Here is a 20,098-nt window from a genome sequence, read left to right as displayed (position 1 = left end):
TTAGTATGGCCTGTGCTTTGGTCTCTCCTCTCAGACCCATAAGGCTGCAATGTGAGCACGTGCCCATTTGGCCTCCAAGACTACAGGTTAACACCAGCACCAGTGCCTTCAGGACAGGCTCTGGGGGTCCAGGCTGGGGGGTCAGTCCTGCCTGGGACCCCCAAGGATGCTCGCCACCACAGCAGCAAGAGGCTCAAGGCTCTTGGCCTCCAGCCTCCCCAGTGCAGAGGCCTTGCGCCTGGGTCCCCAGCCTGGCCCACTGGGAGAAACTGGAGCTGCCCACCGGGAGGAACTGGAGCTGCCCACCTCCTCCGTTGGGGGTCCAGGACCCACAGCCAGGCTTGCCCCTCCCCCAGGCCACAGCCTTAGGCCAGCAGGGCCCAGGGCCTCCTCCCCCACCTGCGACTCCTGTGGCTCGCTAGCTGTTCAGAATATGTTCTCCCCTGCCTGCTGCGAAGCCTCAGCTCTCAGCACAGTATCCCGTGGCCCTGCCACCAGCCTCACCCAGCTAAATGCTGAATCTGTACGCCACGGCAGGCTGCCCTGCTCCTCTACCTGGCCAAACCCTGCCAGCCCTGCTCCTGCACAGAGCTGGCCTCCCCTTCAAAGGAGAGAAAAGGAAAAGGGGGAACCCAGTGGGGGAACAGACAACCTGATCCACAGAAGGCACATCCCCTGAGCTGGCCCCAGCATCGGGAGCACCCAATGTTCCCCATTAGCGGCCGTGCTAGGAACACAGAGTGGATTCATCAGGAAGCAGCTAGCCACAAGGCCTCCTGGGGGCTGCGTTACACCTGCCAAGACCAATAGGAGGAGGAGGAAAAAGACAAGATGGCACCCATGCAGCCTCCACCCGCTCCATGTGCACACGGCCCTGCCTGTGCGGCTGTGCCCCTGGTGGTTTGTGTGTTGTGGTGGGGCCAGACACATGCCCAAACTCTTGTGCCCAAAAGGCAATGTGACCAGGACCCCTGGGCAGACAACACAATCAGAGTGTTTTTAAAAATAAAATAGGGCAGAGTTTGGTAGTCTATTGGCTAAATCTTTGCCTTGCATGTGCCGGGATCCCATATGGGTGCCAGTTCCTATCCCGGCTGCTCCACTTCCTATCCAGCTCCCTGCCTGTGGCCTGGGAAAGCAGTGGAGGACAGCCCAAAGCCTTGGGACTCTGTACCTTCTTGGAAGACCCAGAAGAAGCTGCTGGTTTCAGATCTACTCAGCTCTGGCCATTGTGGCCACTTGGGGAATGAAGCAGTGGACAGATTTTTCTCTGTCTCCTATTCACTGTGCATCTGTCTTTCCAATCAATAAATAAATCTTATAAATAAAATGTAAAGGGGAGATCAGGGTTGTGGTACAGCACGTTAAGCTGCTGCTTACAATGCCAGTGCCCCAGATCAGAGGGCCGGTTTAGGCACTGGCTGCTCCACTGCCCATCCAGCTCCCTACTAACGTGCACCCTGGAAAGCAGCAGCTTGGGTCCCTGTCACCCATAGGGGACCCCCAGATCGAGTTCCTGGCTCTCGGCTTTGGGTTGTTGCAGCCACCTGGGGCGAAGCAGTGAACGGATGATCTCTCCGACTTGGCCCCACCCCCCATCTGTCTTTCAAATAACGGATAAAATAATAATCTGGGAATATTTTTGCATTTCCAGAAAAGCTGGCAAGCCAGCACTGGGGACACGCAGCACTGTTCCGGCAGCAGCCTGCAGGCCGCTCTCTCCCAGACGCTGTGCCTGCAGCCCCCGGGCAGTGTGGAGGTGGGGGCAGAGGGAGAGAGCAGGAATAAGAAAGACAGAAGGCCAGGGACACCTGAGCCTTCTTTGCAGGGAGGTGCGACTGTCCCCAAAACGGCATCTGACAGCGAGGGGACAGCGTGGCTGGCTGGACGTGGCGGGTACAGCCTGGCTTCCAAATACCATGTTCCGTGCTCAGTGTCCTCTCACGGCCGCACTCCATGGTCCCTGGGGCCAGGTGTCCTCGCCGCAATCTGTGCCCAGAGGGGGGGCGAGGCTGCGGGGGGGGGGCGGGGGGGCGGGGAGGCAGTGGCTTGTTCGGCTTTCCGTCTGCTGAGCAAGGCAAGCTTGTTCTTTCAAAGATTTATTTACTTAGCTGAGAAGCAGAGTTAGAAAGATCCTCTATCCACTGATTCATTGCCCAAATGTTCACAATAGCCAGCGCTGGACCAGGCTGCAGCCAGGGTCCTGCAACTCCATCCGGGTCCCCCACATGAGTGCAGGGGCCCCAGCACTTGACCATCCTCTGTTGCTTTCCCAGGTGCATTAGCAGGGAGCCGCAGCAACAACTGGGGCCACCCGCTAAAGGATGCCAGCAGTGCGAGTGGCAGTTTAGCCCGCTTGGCCACCATGCTGGACTGCCCCCTCCCGCTGCCAAATACAACCAGGTTTTTAAGAGGAGCCCTGCCAGGCCCTTGCAGGGGGGTCGCTGGGATGGAATTCAGGACCCTGGGGCGCTTTAGGCTCAAGGCACTGGAAGTCAGCTGGCAAGAGGGACTTGGCAAACACATCCCCCGCCCGGTGACAGTCACCCCCACACCCAAGGCAGCTTGGGGTCTGCATGCGCACGTGCACGTGTGGGCATCAGATGAGCGGGCAGGTGGTCTGCTTTCCCACCTTCCCCAAGTCGGTGAACAGAACCGAGTTCTGCCAGCAGACCAGGGCTGAGGGCATCGTCACAGTGGAGGCCCTGCAGGAAGACAAGGGCTGCCGAAGGTGGGGGCCCTGCCTGCCACAACAGCACACTAGCATGGAGGGCCTTGGGGTGACAGAGGGCGTCAAGAGTCCAGGCAGGTAGGGAAGCGACCACATTTGCCCAAGACTTTTAGGGGTGGCAGAGTACACTACAAAGAACCCAGGGATTGGCACCATGGCATAGCAAGCTGAACCTCTCTACCTGTGGTGCCAGCATCCCAACAAGGGCTTGGGTCCTAGTTGCTTCACTTCCTGCCCAGCTCCCTGGAAAAGCAGCAGAAGATGCGTCAAGTTCTTTTGCCCCAGCATCCACGTGGGAGAGTGCAAGAAGCTCCTGGCTTCTGCCTGGTCTAGCTCCTTCGCAGGAGGAGGCTGCTGGGGACACACAGCCCTGCCTGCACCTGCCCCACCTGGGAGCAGGAGCGTCCCCCTTCTTCCCACACACACAGCACAGAGGTGAGAACGGGCCATCTGGCAACCTGCACTACCAAGGCTGAGCTGGCGGGGACTCCAGCCGCCATGTGGGGCTCCGTGCTCGCTCGGGCGAGCCCAAAGCCCCAGAACAGCTTCAAGCTGAGTTCTCAGAACAGCCACTGCCGCTTCACACCGTTCCGCATCACATGTGGGGTAATGCATGCTCCCGAGCAAGTGCCCTGCGGGGGTCATGAAGCTGGAAGCATACACTGGCTGGGTTGGGCACAGCGAGGAGCCCCCGTGTGCTGCAGAAAGGCACAAGACCCGCCCCCACAAAAAAAAGAGGGGGAAGAAAAATCCAAACCAGGATCACTGAAAGTTGCATGAAAACTCTCACACCATGAACATCCTTTGCGGGGGCAGGGTCTCCCTGGGCTCCCGTGTGCCAACTCGGGTCCTGTCCCAGTGCTGCGAGATGACTGCCCCAATGCTGCACAATACCCCACACCCCACCTGGGGCCACGGAGACACCCCCCTCCACCCCCAGCAAGCCGGCAGAAACACCCTGACCCGTTCCAAACCCCACCTGTGGACACGCTGGATCCAGGCTCATTAACAAGAGGTCAAGGCCACAATGCACCCCCCCCCCCTTTGTTATGTTCTGTGTTAAATGATCCTGCTGTTGGCAGTTCAGGTCTAAAATTAGGCCACTGGATCTCACACCAGGGCGGGCAGGCTGCGTCTCGAAGCTGACCGCAGGCAGGCGTTAAATCCTCTCCTTCGGAACACGCTGCTCCCCGAGAACCACCTGCCTCCCCACCACCCCTGTCCCGAGCCCTGCCCAGGAACCTGGGCTGGGGTAGGCACTGGAGGTCTCTACCCCTGGGGAGTCTCAGCTTCTCACCCGACCCCTGCCCAGGAGCCCTGACCTTCCTCCTGGAAACCCGTGGCTGGGGGTTCCCACCTGGGCGAGGAGCTAGCTGGGGATTACATGATTTTAATGTCAAGCTAATGTTTTCACCTTGCATGTACCAGGATCCCATATGGGTGCCAATTTGTGTCCCAGTGGCCCCACTTCCCTTCCAGCTCCCTGCTTGTGACCTGGGAAAACAGTAGAGAATGGCCCAAAGCCTTGGGTCCCTGCACCCGCGTAGGAGACCAGGAAGAAGCTCCTGGCTCCTGGCTTCAGATCAGCTCAGCTCCAGCCACTGCAGCCACTTGGAGAGTGAACAACAAATGGAAAATCTTTCTCTCTATATCTCCTTTTCTCTGTAAATCTGCCTTTCCAATAAAAATAAATACATCTTTTTACAGAGACAGAAAGACTTTGATGTCCTCACACACAGCGTTCTTGCCTCCCCACCTCCAGCCAGGAAGGATTTGCTGTCCCAGGCCCCAGCTGCCCACAGAGCAGACAGGCAGCTGGAGGCCCACCGGGATGCTGCAGCCCACAGCGAGCTGGGCTCTGGGCACCTGCACCGGGCTTGTGTGCACATGCGCATGCTTATCCAGAGCCAGGCCGCCCGCCTTCCAGTGCCTGAGGTCATGGCTGCAGTACAAGGTCAGCCTCTGCTCTCGACCAGCATACAGGGGAGCAAGACGTCAGCACCCCAAGGTTTCCATATCCACCCTTGGACTGCCCTGGCGTCAGCAGCATACCACAGGGCACATCTAGAATGTTCTGGCAGGTGTGGTGCTGGCGGAGGGGGCTCCCGCCCCATCTGGCTAACTTCAAGTTGCAAGGAGAGCTCTGAGCCGCCTGGGCCCTGCCTGGGGAGTCCCGAGCGGCAGGATCTCATTAGGAGCAAACACTGCACTCACGCGCATTTAAAAACCAAACACGAAACAAACGGCAAACACCCACCTCGCGGAGGGGGAAGGCAGGAACTCACCCCACAACACCCCTGGCAGGGCACGGCCTCCAGGCCCCCTAGAAAGAGCATGAGCTCTGAAGGGGCTGGACCGCTCCCCCAAAATCACAGCCACTCCAGAAGCAGGAACTGCTGTCCCTAGGGGACCATGGACCCCCCCCCCAACACTGAAATCCACACCCCCCAAAGTGAATGGTGACATCATGGGGGAGATGGCAGGGCCACCCCAGGCTGGGAGCCCTACAGGCCCTGGGTTCCCACTGGCCCCTGACTGTGCACCTCGAACAGGTACCCAACACCCAGCGGCATCAGGGGCACCACCTGCCAAGCCTGCACCATCCACAAGAGGCTGGGAGGGACCTGAGCGGCTGGGCTGTTCTCCTTGCCCCCTCCAGGACCCATGGGTGCATGCTGACTGCTTGTACCCATGGTAGCAGCCCAGGGGCCCCAGCCCTGCAGCAACCTGAACACTGGTGGTCTCTGTGGCAACAAGCAATGCCAGGAATGTGGGGACAGCTCCTAATGGGCAACTGGTGGGACTGGGGACCAGCACCCCACTGCTACCTGCTGGCTGGCAGCTCCAACAAAAACAAGTTCTGAAGTGGCCAAGCAGACCCCGTGGGACCAAGTCTGGCCAGAGCAGGTGTCTTTCATGGCATCCCTGGCAGCTCCTTGATCTGATCACCAGGCCACTGACAGGTGTCTGGAAGAAGGCGGACAAGGAATGTGCCTTCCTGGAGTCCCACCCAGGTCCTACCTGGAGGACATCAGAGGCAGGGATGTGTCCTATACGAGATACCAACCTGGGGCCCAGCAGGATGGCTCAGTGGCTAAATCCTTGCCTTGAACATGCAGGGATCCCATATGGTTGCTGGTTCTAATCCCAGCAGCCCCACTTCCTATCCAGCTCCCTGCCTGTAGCCCGGGAAAGCAGTCGAGGATGACCCAAAGCTTTGGGACCCTGTACCCGTATGGGAGACCTGGATGAAGCTCCTGGTTCCTGGCTTCAGACCAAGCTCCACTTGGGGAGTGAATCATCGGACGGAAAGTCTTCTTGTCTCTACTCTTCTCTATTTATCTGACTTTCCAATAAAAAGAAATTTTAAAATGATAGCAGCAAGGCCAGTGTTGCGGCTGGCTGAGCATGGCCTGCCTGTGTGGCACTCGGCAGTGGGTCCATGACCACTGCTCCCCTTTGCTGCCACACACACACACACACACTCCCCGGGGGTGGGCTGGGCACTGCCCTTGACACACAAGGCCTAATTCCACCAAACAAAAGGACCAAGGTGCACAGAGAGGGCAGTAGCTTGCCCAAAACCGCACAGCCAATCATCAGCTCAGCTGGACTGACCCTACTCCCGCGGGGCCCCAGGGGGAAGGGACTGCTTTCAGCTGGGCGGGTCCTTGAGGAAAGCCCAAGCAGCAGGTGGAAGGCAGCCTTATCCACACCTCTCCAGCTCCGCCCGCCCCACCCTTCCCCTGCAATTGCCTTCTGAGTGACCTGGCTGCACTAGCCCTCCAACCCGCTCAGCAGCCACACAGCCTTCTCTGCTCCCTCCTCCTGGCCCCAGAAACTCTATTTGCCAGCGGGGTCCCCCGGGGATGGCAGGACCCGTGGGCGCCCCAGGCACCAGACATTCACAGGGCACGCTGCTGGAGAACCCCGAGGACAAAGCCATACCCAGCCTGGGCTCTGTCAGGACTCCCTCACCACTACCCTGGCTGTGGGTTCACAAGGGGAAACTGAGGCACAGGGCTGCAGTGCAGGGCCTTGCATGCAGATGCATGGGACGTGGGTGCTAAGCTGACTGACTGCCAAGCCCGGCTGTCACACCTATGCCACAGGTGAGGACTGAGGCGCTGGCAGCTGGCCATCCTTCCTACACCTCCCCCACAGCACCCTAAGAGGCCCCAAAGCCAGGACAGGATCTGCAGTCAGACACTGGGGGGGATCGCTTCTCGGCCCTTTGGCTAAGATCAAGTGCAGACGCCCAGGGAGCTGGAGGCGGCGGAGTGGGAACTGGGTGGGGGCGGCTCCATGACTGTCTTCGGTCCCCTGGATGAGGGGACAGGCCGTGGCACTGCCTCACGTGGCCAGCCCACGTGCAGCCTTGCCTATAGGAAGCCCCACGTGTGGCCAAAATATTGACACAGGTGGGGTGTACAGGCAGCGCCAATGTCGGCTTGTGAGGCTCGCATGTTCCTGCAGGGAGGGCGACCCAAGACAGGTGCCGCCAGAGCGTCTTCCTGCCCTGGGATTCCTCCTTGCCCCACGTGGCCCAGGGTCCCAGCTGTGTGCAGCCGAGAGGCAGCCCCCAAGCCAGGCTGCAGGCAAGGGCCCCCACACTGCAGCCGCAGCCCTGGCATTCAGCCCCTGCCATCACCCCCCTCTCTGACAGGAGACAGCACAGCGTGCGTGTGACGGCCTCTGTCACCCTGGGATGACCCCCAGGGAGCCGGGAGCTCTGACCCCTCTCTGCCTGGGACAGAGTGCTGCGACGGACAGGGAAGGTATGACCCGGGACATGCTGGGGGGGTGGCGGTGGGGACACAGGGCGGGGGTACACACATGCCATGCCCCCCACATCCCGTGCGGGGGTCCCCAGGGGTGACACCAACAGGCGAGCCTCCTACTCGCCCTCAGCACAGACAGCCTGGCATTGCCACCTGCCTCCTCCAAAGACCCCCAGGCACGCACAGCTGGACGGACACAGGGGTTCTGGGGTGCTGTGCTGTGACTGAGTCAGCTCCTGACCTCTGACCCCTACAGCCCCCCTGGGTTGCTCCCCTCTGGCACAGGTGAGTCCAGAAGGCTCCAGAGGGTTCCATCCAGGCCCTGGCTCCTCTCTGCAGCTTCCTGCCGCACTCCAGGGAGGAAGTGGGGACGGCTCTCGTGGCCAGGTCCCTGTCATCCATGTGGGAGACCTGCATCATGGTCTCATTTCTGCCTTCAGCCACAGCCAAGCCATTGCATGCACTTGGAGAGTGCCCCACCACCACTCCAGCCACCTCTCACATATAATTTTAAAATAAATAAATCAGGGCCCAGCACCATAGCGTAATGGTCTAGGTCCTCACCTTGAACGCGCTGGGATCCCATATGGGCACCAGTTCTAATCCTGGCAGCCCCACTTCCCATCCAGCTCTCTGCTTGTGGCCTGGGAAAGCAGTGGAGGACGGCCCAAAGCCTTGGGACCCTGCACCCACGTGGAAGAAGTTCCTGGCTCCTGGCTTCAGATCAGCACGGCACTGGTCATTGCGGTCACTTGGGGAGTGAATTATCGGACGGAGGAACTTCCTCTCTGTCTCTCCTCTCTGTATATCCGCCTTTCCAATAAAATAAATAAATCAGGCGATTAAAAAAAAAAAGACAGCCTTCGGGCCAATACCACTGGTAGAAAAAGGCATAATGGGCTGGCGCTGTTGCAGAACAGCGTAAGCCTCCGCCTGTGGACTCGTGCTCCATGTGGGCACTGGTTCGAGTCCTGGCTTGCCCCACTTCCCATCCAGCTCCCTGCTAAGGGACTTGGAAGGCAGCAGAATTGGGCTCAAGTTCCTCCTCCTCTCCCTGGTCCCATGATGGTTAGAAGCAGAACAGAAGTTGCTCCAACCTGTCCAGCGAGGCAGTGCAGGGCTCGGCTCCACGTGATGAGGGTCCAGCACCCTGAGCCCTATCCGCCCACCTGGGTCCCCACAGACAGCCTGCGAGAACCTGACATGGTGACCCACCCCGCAGCTTCCCACACTGGACCACCAGCTGGACGGGTCGGGTCCCTGACGCCACCACCTGCCCACCCACCGGCAGCCTCTCTGAAACTAGTAACTGTGCACCCCGACCCCCTCCACTCAGGCCCTTATTCAGGGTCACTCACACCTGCCACCCTGCCCGGTACAACCTCAGCAAAAGCACCACCCCAGACCTTTGGCCATGAGACCTACAGAAGTCCCAACACACAGCAGGCAGGGTCACGCTGGCGTGCTCTCGTGGGCACAGCAGGCAGGGCCACGCTGGCGTGCTCTCATGGGCACAGCCCGCAGCCCAGCTCCACTCGCTCAAGCTCCACCGTAGGGGAGTGAGGTGGCTGGGAAACAGACACAAGAGCAGAATCAAGGGTGGTCAATGGGCCTTGGCAACAAAGTCCACCAAGCCGCAAGCCCACAGCCACCCGCCAGAGGCCGGGGCACCCAGCTGCAGAATGGCACATTGAAGCAGAAACGGCGGAGGTGGCAGGAGACACTGCTGGGAGCATCACCCGTGGCAGTTGGCGCCCACCACGGCCGCTCCTCTGAGCCAAAGCCCTTTGCCCCCGGTCCTTTCCCCTGCCCATGTCTGGGCAAAGTGGGGCAGAGGCAGCCACTCTTCCTGGCAGGTCCACAACTGCATATTCCAGATAGTGGGGTCAGGTTAGCCATGAGGCAAGGAAAAATAAAGAAACTGTAAAACCCCACAACATAACAAAGCTTCCAGCTTGGAAATTTCTCAGGCAGTCTCAACTAACCCCAAAAGGAAGAGTCATGAATGGGGGGAGCACACACCACAGCCAGGCCATGCCCCTAACAGTAGGGTCTCTGGGCCCCCAGCCAGCTGGACAGGGCTCACTGCCCTGGAGTCCAGCAGCCCAGGACCGCCATGGGCTACTTCCTGGAGAGTAAGCCCAGACCTGCCCTTGATTCCCAGGGCACTCCCTCTCTCTGTAACCCTGCTTTTCAAATAAATAAAACAATATGTCTTAAAAGACAAAGACAAGGATTCAAATTCCATCCTGGGGCTGGCACTGTGGTACAGTGTGTTAAACCTCTGCTTGCTTGCAGTGCTGGCATCCCATATGGACGCCTGTTCAAGTCCTGGTTGCTCCATCTCCCATCCAGCTCCCTGCTTGTGGCCTGGGAAAACAGGTGAAGACGGCCCAAAGCTTTGGGACCCTGCACCCACATGGGAGACCTGGAAGAAGCTCCTGGCTCCTGACTTCAGCCAGGCCCATCCCTGGCTATTGCAGTTATTTGGGGAGTGAACCAGTGGACAGTAGCTCTCTCTCCCTCCCTCTCTGTAATTCTTTCAAATCAATAACAAATCTTAAACAGCTCCCCATGCCCGTGCCCCAACTCCTGGCCTTCAGAGCAGGAGCCAACCACACCAGGTCACAGAGCCGGCAGCACTGCCCCCTGCTGCCCAGCGACCCTCACAGCATGACAGCCTCCCAGCACTGCGGGACGGGAAGGTGGGAGAACGGGACATCCACTCAGGAGGAACTTGGTCAGGAGACTCTGACTGCGCACGTGCAGAACACTGGGCCCTGGGAGGAGGCGGGGCTGGGGTGGCTGCTGGGGGTCTTGCCGGCTGCACCATCACCTTCCCTTGGTTCCGCTGTGCCATCCGGGCAGAGCTGGCTAGAGGATGCCGGCTGATCCAGCTCCTGCTGGGACACAGTGAGGAGCCAGCCTTGAATGCTCCCTGGACCAGGGGCAGTGAGGGCAGTGGGGACAGGGCCAGCTGGGCCGTGTCCAGCTAGGGACACAGCCCGTGGCTGGGAGCAGCTAGGAGGGTCCCCCATTCACCCCCGATCATCCTGCACGCTCACAGCCAGCTGGCTCTGTTCACAGAAAAACCATCCCAGTGCCCCAGGCTGCAGCCGCAAGCCCAGCCCAGCATTCCCGCAGTCCCACGCCCTGCCCGGCAGACACAGCACCTTCTGGATGGGAGCCCAGGGGCAGCGTGTGGCCATGCCCTGGGCGCCAGGTTTCTAAGCCAAATGGAAGCAGATCTCTGGCCGGCTGGCTCACGCCCCCTCTGAGAGCGCCTGCCCCTCTGAACAGAACAGATACACACACACACACACCAGCCTTTATCAATCAAGCCAGCAGTTAAATTCCTCCCCCCATTGGAGGAACCAAAGCCACGCATCCTCCTTCCTTCATCCCCTCCACCTGTGCCCACTCCATGGAAAGCCCCTGAGCCAGCTTCTCCCCTCGCTCTGGCGGCTCCCTCCCTGTGCCTGGGCCTCCTGCAGCCCGCAGGCCCAAGCCTGGGGTCCTATTCCCGGGCTGACTGACCGCGATGACCCCTTCCCGCCCACAGCTGGACCGAGTGTCCTTACTCCCCAAACGGGGACACCCCACTCAGCAAGGAGGCCGCAGTGACAGGCCTCAAAGGGGGCTGGCGCTGGGCAGGTGTGTTCCTCGGGGTGCCCACAACGGGGAAACACCCCCCCCCCCGCCGGAGGCCAGCAGTGAAGGCAGGGGAGGGAACATAGGCAGGGCCAAGGAGGTGATCAGCAGTCACCCCCTCTCCTCCCGTACCCCACAGGTGAACCCTGAAGAGCTGGCCTCATCCTGCCTCCCTGGGCCCACAGCGCCACCCTGCAAAGTGGCGGCCTCTGGCTAGGCGGGGCACGGAGGGGTCCAAACATGCTTGCCACAGGAACCCCAGCTCCACAGGCAGCAGGACTGCGACTGAGAGAAGGCCAGGACCACCAGGACCACCAGAACCACCGGCCCCGCGCTCCTGCAGGCAGTGTCCGAGTCAGGGCCGGGGCATGACTGACACCTAGTGGACACAGGCTGAACGCCCTTCAGCACCAAACAGTGACCCTGACCAGGAAGAGGGTGACAGGAACTGGAGAGGGTCTGAGGGAGGAACTCAGGCTGCAGACAGGTGGCCTGGGGGACGGGGCAAGAGGCAGGGCATAGGATGCTGGCAGAGCCATGCCCGCCGCAACAGGAGGCAGTGGGGAGGGCTGTGTGCCTAGGGACCACTTGAGAGGACTGGTAGGCAGCCTGGTCAGGTCATCGCCAGGATGCAGCTGATGGGCTGAGGCCGGGCAGCCAGAGGCCCTGGGGTTGGGGTTTCAAAGGAGTCGAGGGTGGACTCTATCCCTCTGCCCTGGACCCTGGGGAGGTGGCCCCTTCCATGGAGATGGAAGAGGACAGCACAGCAGGAGGGCTTGGTCAGGTTTTATCTTGGGGTCTGGAGGCCCCAGGCCAGGCTGCAGTGCCTGGACCCCAAGTCCCTGCGGCTCTGAGCATCCCAGGCACATGGAGGAGACCCAGCCATGCACAGGTCCCTGCAGCCCCTCGCAGTACGGCCTCCAGGGGTGAGGCGCCACGGCCAGACCCTGCCCCAGTCATCCTGGGCCTCCCGGCCATCACCAACCTCAGCGAGCAGAGCTAAACGAACTCTCTTCCTTGGCCACCCATCTCATGGCACTCGGGCCCCCAGCACGGAGCTGGCTGTGGTACCCTCGCGATGCTGCCAGACTCCTCGGGGCCATTTCCACCACCTCCACGGGCGTGGACCTGCTTTCTCCGGCTCTCCAGCAGCTCACCGGCCTCCCAGTTCTGCTGCTGGGACCCATCCCAGGACCCTGAAGAGCTGTGGGTCCCAGCTCAGATACCAAACACTACTTTCCCACAGCCTGTCGGGCTCGCGCCACTGCCCCTGTCCCTTCCACCTGACTCCGGGCACAGGCCTGCAGCAAGATCTCCTGCAGCTGCCATTTTCCCTGGCTGGTGGCCAAAGGTTTGCCCCTTAGGAGGGGCCTTCCCCGACCACCCCACGGGACTCCCCTTCCTGTCCTGCATCCCCCTCCCACAAAACCTGGCCCATGCTTGGCCCTGCCTAACCTCCCCAATCTGGAGGCCCTGTGAGTTGTTTGCCCTGGCGGGGAGTTCATGTCCTGGAGGGTCAGAGCCTCAGGAATGGGGTGCTGGGGACTCCCCCAGGACCACAGGCTGAGTTCTCTCCTACAAGGCGCTGTGATAAAGCGAGGTCACCCCAGCAACCTGCTCCCCGTCCCCAGCCAGACACCTGTGGCTCTCTGCCCTATGCCAGTCCTGCCTACCCCGTCAGCTCCAGTTCCCAGAGAGATGACAGCAGTGACAGGGGCAACCTGTGTGCTTCCCGACTCCCCCCACCTTGGAGGAACCCCACTCCCACCCAGAACCCAGTGACATGATACACAGTGGGGGGGGGGGGTCACATAATCCCTCCTGCCCTGCCAGCCACCCACAAACAGTCCCAGGCAGGCAGATCAGGAGCTTATGGTGAGAACAGACCCCTCTGAGCAGCACACCGGTCTCCAACTGAATCCTCCCCAGCCAGCTGAGTCCCAGGGCCGGGCAGCCATGGGCACAGGAGAGGCAAGGACCTGCAGCCACACCTGGCCGGCACCCAGCCAGAGCCGGGGCCCGGGCAGCTGTGGGAACCCCCAGCAGCCTCCCCTGGGGAGCAGCCTGCAGCTAGGATGAGGGGAGAGCTCCCCAGCCCAGGAGGGTGCAGCAGAATGGATAGGAAGCCTGTGCCATACCCCGCACTCATTTCCTGAAGCTGTGAACACAAACAGGCTCCCACTGCCTGGCTGCAGACAGATGCCTCGGCTCTCCCTTTCCCCAAAGGCCGGAAGTTGGACATCAACAGCGCTGAGACCGGAAACGGGGGGCCTGCAGGGCCAGCACTCCCTGCAGCCGCTGGAAGAGAGCCTGGCACGCCAGCCAACGGGCGAGCCGGGCACTGGCCAGCTCCTTGTCCCATCTCAGAGGCACAGACTCGCCCCCTCCCCGTCGTGTGAGTCTACCTGGGAATGCCCACCTCTCTGCACCCCTCATTGCCTCGTGCTCCGGTGATGCGTGTGCACCTAGGACAGCGCAGATGTGGGGACGGACGGACAAATAGACGGACTGACGGAAGAGGGGCTGCACACACACCCTTGCTGTGTGGAATCAAGACGGGTTCAGGTGGCCCAGCCTGTTGGCCAAGGCCTCTGGGGAGGAGGGGGGGAAGTGGCCCTGAGGCCCAAGAAGGTCTGTGTTTACACACATCACTGCCCCCACCCCCTCCTGCGCTGGGTGCACCGTGTTCCTCCAGACATTTGGAAGGCAGCCTCTCTCCTGAGACCCACCGCCCTCCCTTCCCCCCCACCTCCCTGTCCTTTCCCGATGGAGAAGACTGAAGCAGACAGAACACCGCCCAGAGCTCCCCTTCAACACCAACACCTGGGAACAGTGCTGTGCTGGCACAGAGACCCTCCCAGGTGTGCACAGGGCGTCCGCAGCTCCACATTAGCAAGTTGGCCCAGCATCCGCCCTCCCCCGCCAACCCCGGGGGAGAACGCCACAGGAGGGGGGGGACACACTGAGAGCCACACGCCCACAGTCCCAGGGAGGGGGCAGGCTGGAGAGCAGAGCCAAGCCCTGGGCTCCCTCCACCACACTGCCCACAGGGTTCCCAGCTAGGGTAGCTGGCTCGTGGCAGCAGGAGGGTCTCCTCCACTGGCCTGGACAACTCCCCTCACCTGTTGGTACGGCTAACACAAGGGCCGACTGTGGCGGGCACAGGGAGAGGAGCAGGGGCCAGCCACCTGTCCAGCCGTGAACATGCCCCCATATGCCAGCGTAGGGCACTCACCACATTCCAGAAGAGTGGGTTGAACGCTATGGTGAGGACGGCGACCACAAAGCTGGGATGGGAGGGGTCCACGTAGCCCAGCAGCTGGTTCATAACGCGGAGATCTGCCTGGAGAGACACGCGTCCCAGTGCGTCAGCAGGAGCCCACCAGGCCCCTCGCCAGCACCCTCCTCCCCAGACCTCAGAGACTGACACGCCACCGCCGGGAGGCTGGGAACACACACGTCCAGCGGAGGTGACTCCCGGGCAGTCGGTGAGCGGGAGGCGAAAAAAGCCTGAAACCCAACCAACTGTGTCCTGTCTCGGGAGCCAGCACCGGCGCTGGATGAGGCAGCTGGCAACTCGGAATGTGGGCGTTAAAGGGAAGTAATACCAAGTCGGGGGGCAGGGGGTGGTGGCCCAGGGGAGGACCGTGACCCGAGCAGGGACCAGAGAAAACCCAGGAAGCCGGACGCTGGAAGGCCAAGGCCAGCCAAGACGATGGCAATGCACCGGTCCTTCCATGGCCGACAGTCGCCCGCCGTGGGGGCACAAGGAGCACGGGACAAGAGGGGCAACTTCCAGAGCAGGGGTGGGGCATGGTGGAGGTGGCATCAGGCACAGCAACGGACCAAGAGACCCGACAGGGAGTTCCAGACACCCGAGCCCACCTCTGGCTGCAGAGAGCATCTGGGGGAGTGAACTGGTGGATCAAAGATCTCTGTGTGTGTGTGTGTCTTTCAAATCAATAAGTTAAAAAAATTTTACAGGAAAAAAAAATGGGGAGAGATGAAGGGGAAAGCAAAGAAATAACCTGGGCCCCCTCAACAGAAGCAGCAGCTCTCAGCTTCCCCCAGTGCCAGGCGGGCACAGGGCCATGGTTCTTGGAAAATGGCACCCAGGAGGCAGCACGGAGCAGCCTCCCATGTGGGCTCCCAACAGGCTAGGCTGGGCTGGGCTGGCCCCCCAGCTCTTCCTCCCTGGAGGCTGGTAGCTGCCCAGAGCAGCAGGACCTCCCACCCCCCTACCCCCTGCCGGCCTCCCACCACCCAGCGCCCCGCCTGGTTCCGAAGCTCAGGACCAGTGTGGAGCACACAGGATGCTCGGCTAAAAAAAAAAAAAAAGAAGTTGCAGATACTTTAAAGAATGCACATTTGCTGGGTGCTCAACTCTCCCAAAGTGTCATTTATAAAAGAGAAATTGTTTTGATCTATGTGAAAGTAACAGTAACATAGAGAGATCTTCCATCAGTGGTTCATTCCCCAAGTGTCTGCGACACCTGTGTGGTCCTGTGGTCGGCCGGGCTGCAGCCAGAGGGCAGGGGACGCCCTCGGGCTCTTCCACATGGCCAGGAGGGGCTCAGGGACCTGCTTTCCTGGTGCCTCAGCTGGGAGCTAGGTGCAAAGCGGTGTGGCTGGGCACCATGACAGGGATAACAGCCCCAAACTGCCCACTGCGTGTCAGGCCCAGCCCAGCCCCACTGTGTGTCAGGCCCAACTGCACTGCCCACTGCGTGTCAGGCCCAACCCAGCCCCACAATGCTTTGCTTCAGAGACCCTCTGGTACCAACTTCTGGGGGCGGGATGAGATGGACATGCCCCTGGGAGCTCGCCCTTGATCTGCCACTGCCCCTCCCCAGCCTGGGGGCATGGTGGGGTGGGGCCGGTTGCCTCCAATTCCTCTGCAAAGCTCTGTCTCCCATCAAGATCTTGTTGCTTAGTGGGTCTAAGGAACATTCTGAAAAGTCACTAGCACGTAACATTTCAGAATCCTAGTATCCTCTCCGGCAGGAGGGGCAGGGAGGCTGTGCACACCCCAGGGCAGCCCAGGGTGTGGGGCTTTGGAGCAGCGACACTGACCCTTGGCCTCAGGGACGCTGTCCTCCCACTCGGGCACAAAGGGGGGCAAGGGTAGACCCAAGAAGGCCCGGGCCCTGGCTGCTCAGTGCATGGAAGGTGAATGGCTGCAGCTCTGGAGCCAGCCCAAGTCCCCACTTGCCCCTAGCCCTTCTTTCTGCTGCCCATTTCCATCCCTGGCCTGGTTTGAGCCCCTCCCCGGCCTCACCCTCCCACACCATGGCACTGTCATCCCATCTCGCACACAACCACGGCCACCAGCACCCCTCCCTGGTCCTGTGGTGGCGCCTGCTTCATGAGGTTTCTGCGCGTGTTGGAAATGCTCCCAGGCAGGGACTCCCACCATCCCTCAAGACCCCTTCTTCCCTCCCACCCCCTCGATCATATTAGTTCTTTTCCCTTTTCTTTCTTTTTAAGATTTTTACCAGAAAGGCAGATCCAATTTTACAGAGAGAAGAAACAGAGAGAAAGGTCTTCCGTCCTCTGGATCACTCGCCAAGTGGCTGCAATGATCGGAGCTGACCAAATCCTAAACCAGGAGCCAGGAGCCTCTTCCAGGTCTCCCACGCTGGTGCAATGTCCCAAGGCTTTGGGCCGTCCTCGACTACCTCCCAGGCTACAAACAGGGAGCCAGATGGGAAGTGGAGCGGCCAGGACGTGAACAGGCACCCGTAGGGGATCCTGGTGTGTGTAAGGCGAGGATCTGATCACTAGGCCATCGTGCCAGGCCCAATAGCTCCTTTTCTTGTGAAGTTTATGTCTCCACCACATGGTACAAGGTCGATGCCTCTTCTGTTGATGAAAGCATTAGGCTTCCCCCAGCTCGGCACCCTCAACTCTCCTCCGGCGAAGAAGAGAGGGAGAAGGCGGGCAGATCCCTGGGGACAGGGACGTGTGGGATCCGGCCTCTTCGCAGCCACAGGAGCTGGGTTCCCTATGGGTGCCTCACTGGTACCTGGCAGTGTGGCACAGCCTGGGCTGAGACCCAGGCCAGGTTTGGAGCCAGCACTGGACAGTGTTAGGGTCAAGGAGAAGGCGGAGCCTCCCACGGTTCCCGCCACCCCTTCTCAGCCCCCAGCAGGCTGTCTCTGCAAGGCGCACCGTCAGACTGAGGTCCCGGTGTGTGCGGCTGGACAACGAGTGGCACGTAGGTGGGGCATCCAGATGCAGGACCCTAGCAGGGCCAGAATGGTCCTGGGGCCTGGCCTTTCCCCTGCAGCCAGCATCCCACCCTGGAGCTCTGGTTCGAGTCCTGGTTACCCCAAGACCCATTCAGCTCCCTGCTAATAATAATGCACTTGGCAGGCAAAGGGAGAAGTACCAAGGGCTGCGGCCCCTGCACCCACCTGGGAGACCCCGACGGAGCTTCTGGCTCCTGGCTTCAGCCTGGCAATGTGGGCATCTAGGGAATGAGACAATAGATGGCGCTCTCTCTCTCTCTCTCTCTCTCTCTCTGGATAATGAGAATCCCCGAAGGGCATCTGCCGCAGTACCAACTGACCAGGGTTTTGTCTGCTCTGAGGGAGGACCCCACTCTGCAGCAGTCACCAAGCCCCCAGGGGACTCTGCAGCAGGCCTGTGAGGGGCTGTCTTGCCCCCACTGCCACAGACTGGGGCTCCTGAAGATCTAAATGGCCGTGGGCTTCAAGCTGCTCCTCCTCCTCCCCTGCCCCGGGACTTTGGGGTCCCCTCCTATGGTCCCTCCTGCCTTTTATGAGAGCCACGGTAGGTGGCAGAGACAGACGCACTTGGAAGATGATCCCATGAACTCTGGGTGACCATGGCGGCGACTGACCACCACCTGGGTTCCAAGTCAGGGCTCAACTGGTCAAAACCAGACCCTGGCCCCAGGCCCCTCCTCCACAGGGGTCCCAGTGCCCAGGGTCAACTCCTCAGACAGGCAGGAGGGAAGACAAATCCAAGGCATGAGGGGCGGATGTGGGTTGCCTGGAGATGACCCTTCTGCTAGCAAGGGGCCGGGGAGGGCTTATGCTGGTTCCCAGCAAGCAGTTCTAACAAGACTCACAGGCGGGGGGCAGTAGGGCAAGCCCAGCTCACAGGGGGTGAACTCCACTGCAGGGACCCTGGGGGCCGCCCAGGAAGATACTTCCCTGAGGGACCAGGCATTGGAGGGTCACACTGTGACACCCAGGCAAACAGCAGGGTCCACAGAAGTCCGTCACACTGACTCAGGGCACCAGGACAGGGAGGGGGTCGCCAGTCAACGGCCTGCGTTGGAGCCGGTGCCCGGAGCAGGTGCGTGTAGGACCCTCTCCTCTCACACTGCCCGCATGGGACCCTGCTGTCTACATGCGGGGCCATGGGGCTCTGAGGAAGGACTCGGCTGTGCAAGCAGCTGTGTGGGCTGGAGCACTTCTCGGGGTCTCCTTCTAGTTCAGGAGGCAGAGGTGGGTGGAGAGGCATGGGCTGCTCCCCTGACCTGCCACGCAGACCCCTCACCTCTCTGCTTTCCAGAGGTGCCTCTGGGAAGACTGGCACCCCGAGGGGAAGGGCCATAGGGAGGACACTGAGTTACACTCTTGACCCCCAAGTCACTGGTCACCGGGATGGAATGGAGGGCCGGAGAGCCCTGGGTGGGAAGGAGGGGCACCAGGGTGGGCGTCACAATGCAACAACGACCCCTGTGGCCACCAATCAGCTGTGGGGACGGTCTCTCCAGGCGCCAACATGAACTGACCCCAATTCCCAGAAGGGGAAGCTGGGTGCTCAGCACCCCCTACTTGCTGGTCCCTCACCTAGGGTCAGGGGCCCCACAGCCCTTCCAGGGGTTGAACCTCCGGATCCCTCAAGGAAAGGAACCTGAACCTCTGCAGCTGGGAGCGGGGTGGTCTCGCTTTTCTCAGCGACTCCAAGAAGGGGCTTGGCAGCCCTCTGAGGCCAAGGAGGCTCCGGGGTCAGTGTCTCCACACATCTGACAGGTTGAAGCTGCTGGGAGCTACCAGCCACCCTCACAGGGAGTTAACTGGTGCCAAGGCCTTGAAGGGGACAGGACAAGGACAGACGCAAGGCTGTCCTGGTGCTCAGGCCATCCCGGGCAAGCCTTGGCGTCTCCATCTGCAGGATGGGTACAGCAGCAACACCTGTGTCAGTGCCATGAGGCAGATCCCCGCAGGATGGCACGTGGGCTGGGCTCTGGCAAGCAGCCAGGCTGGAGGAGGGGAAGGAGGCTACAGCACCCCCCTGGGGGGACGCAGGACTGGAAGAGCCGACAGGCGAGACCAAGTCCAGGGAGGAACCTGGTGCTCCTGTGCCTCAGTCCTCCCTTGGTGACACTCGGCTAAGGAGGCAGGAGGGGGCGCCGAGCAAGGCCACCACCCCCACCACTCTTCCCCCAACACAAACCCAGACGGACTGCGCCTGCGCCAACGACCACATCTGGCCTTTTGCCGAGACGCTGCCACTCGGGACAACACCGCAGCCTCCTTCCCATCCAGCTCCCAGCCAGCGCACACCCTAGGAGGCAGCCTGAGCCTCTGTCAGCATCCTTGAGTGAGCGATCCTGGCCCAGCCCTGGCTGTTGTGGGAATTCAAGGAACGAACCAGTATCCCTCACTCTGTATCAAATAACTTGAGAAAAAAAAATAAATAAATTTTAAACTGAATATTACAGAAAGTATGCAGAAGATACTCTCCGACTACAACAAAATGAAACCAGCAATCAGTAACAAAGACATGGCTTCCGAGTAAATGTTTCAGAAGACATGAACCACCTCTGACCCAGACATAAAGGCAAATACAGTGGCTCGGTCGTGCAGGGCTCAGGGCTAGCCGGGAAAGAGCTGGCAAACCCCCAAACCCTCAACGCCCTGTGAGCCCAGTTGGCAAGGAAAGAGAAGGAAATTGG

The 20,098-nt window shown here is 60.6% G+C and overlaps 1 protein-coding gene across 1 annotated transcript in view; it reads right to left on the bottom strand.

Annotated features, from left to right (window-relative positions):
• The window catches only part of PEMT (phosphatidylethanolamine N-methyltransferase), a 44,022-nt gene that overhangs the window by 17,887 nt on the left and 6,037 nt on the right, over positions 1–20,098 (bottom strand). The window contains exon 2 of the mRNA XM_040974547.1: positions 14,399–14,506. Coding sequence (XP_040830481.1) covers positions 14,399–14,506 — 108 coding nt within the window. The remainder of the gene's footprint in view (positions 1–14,398; positions 14,507–20,098) is intronic.

This window comes from Ochotona curzoniae, unplaced genomic scaffold, assembly GCF_017591425.1.
Source record: "Ochotona curzoniae isolate NIBS_2020 unplaced genomic scaffold, NIBS_Ocur_1.0 contig_2456, whole genome shotgun sequence".
Lineage (NCBI taxonomy): Eukaryota > Metazoa > Chordata > Mammalia > Lagomorpha > Ochotonidae > Ochotona > Ochotona curzoniae.
Note: the sequence above shows the minus strand (reverse complement) of the source record. Positions and strands in the feature narration are given on the sequence as shown.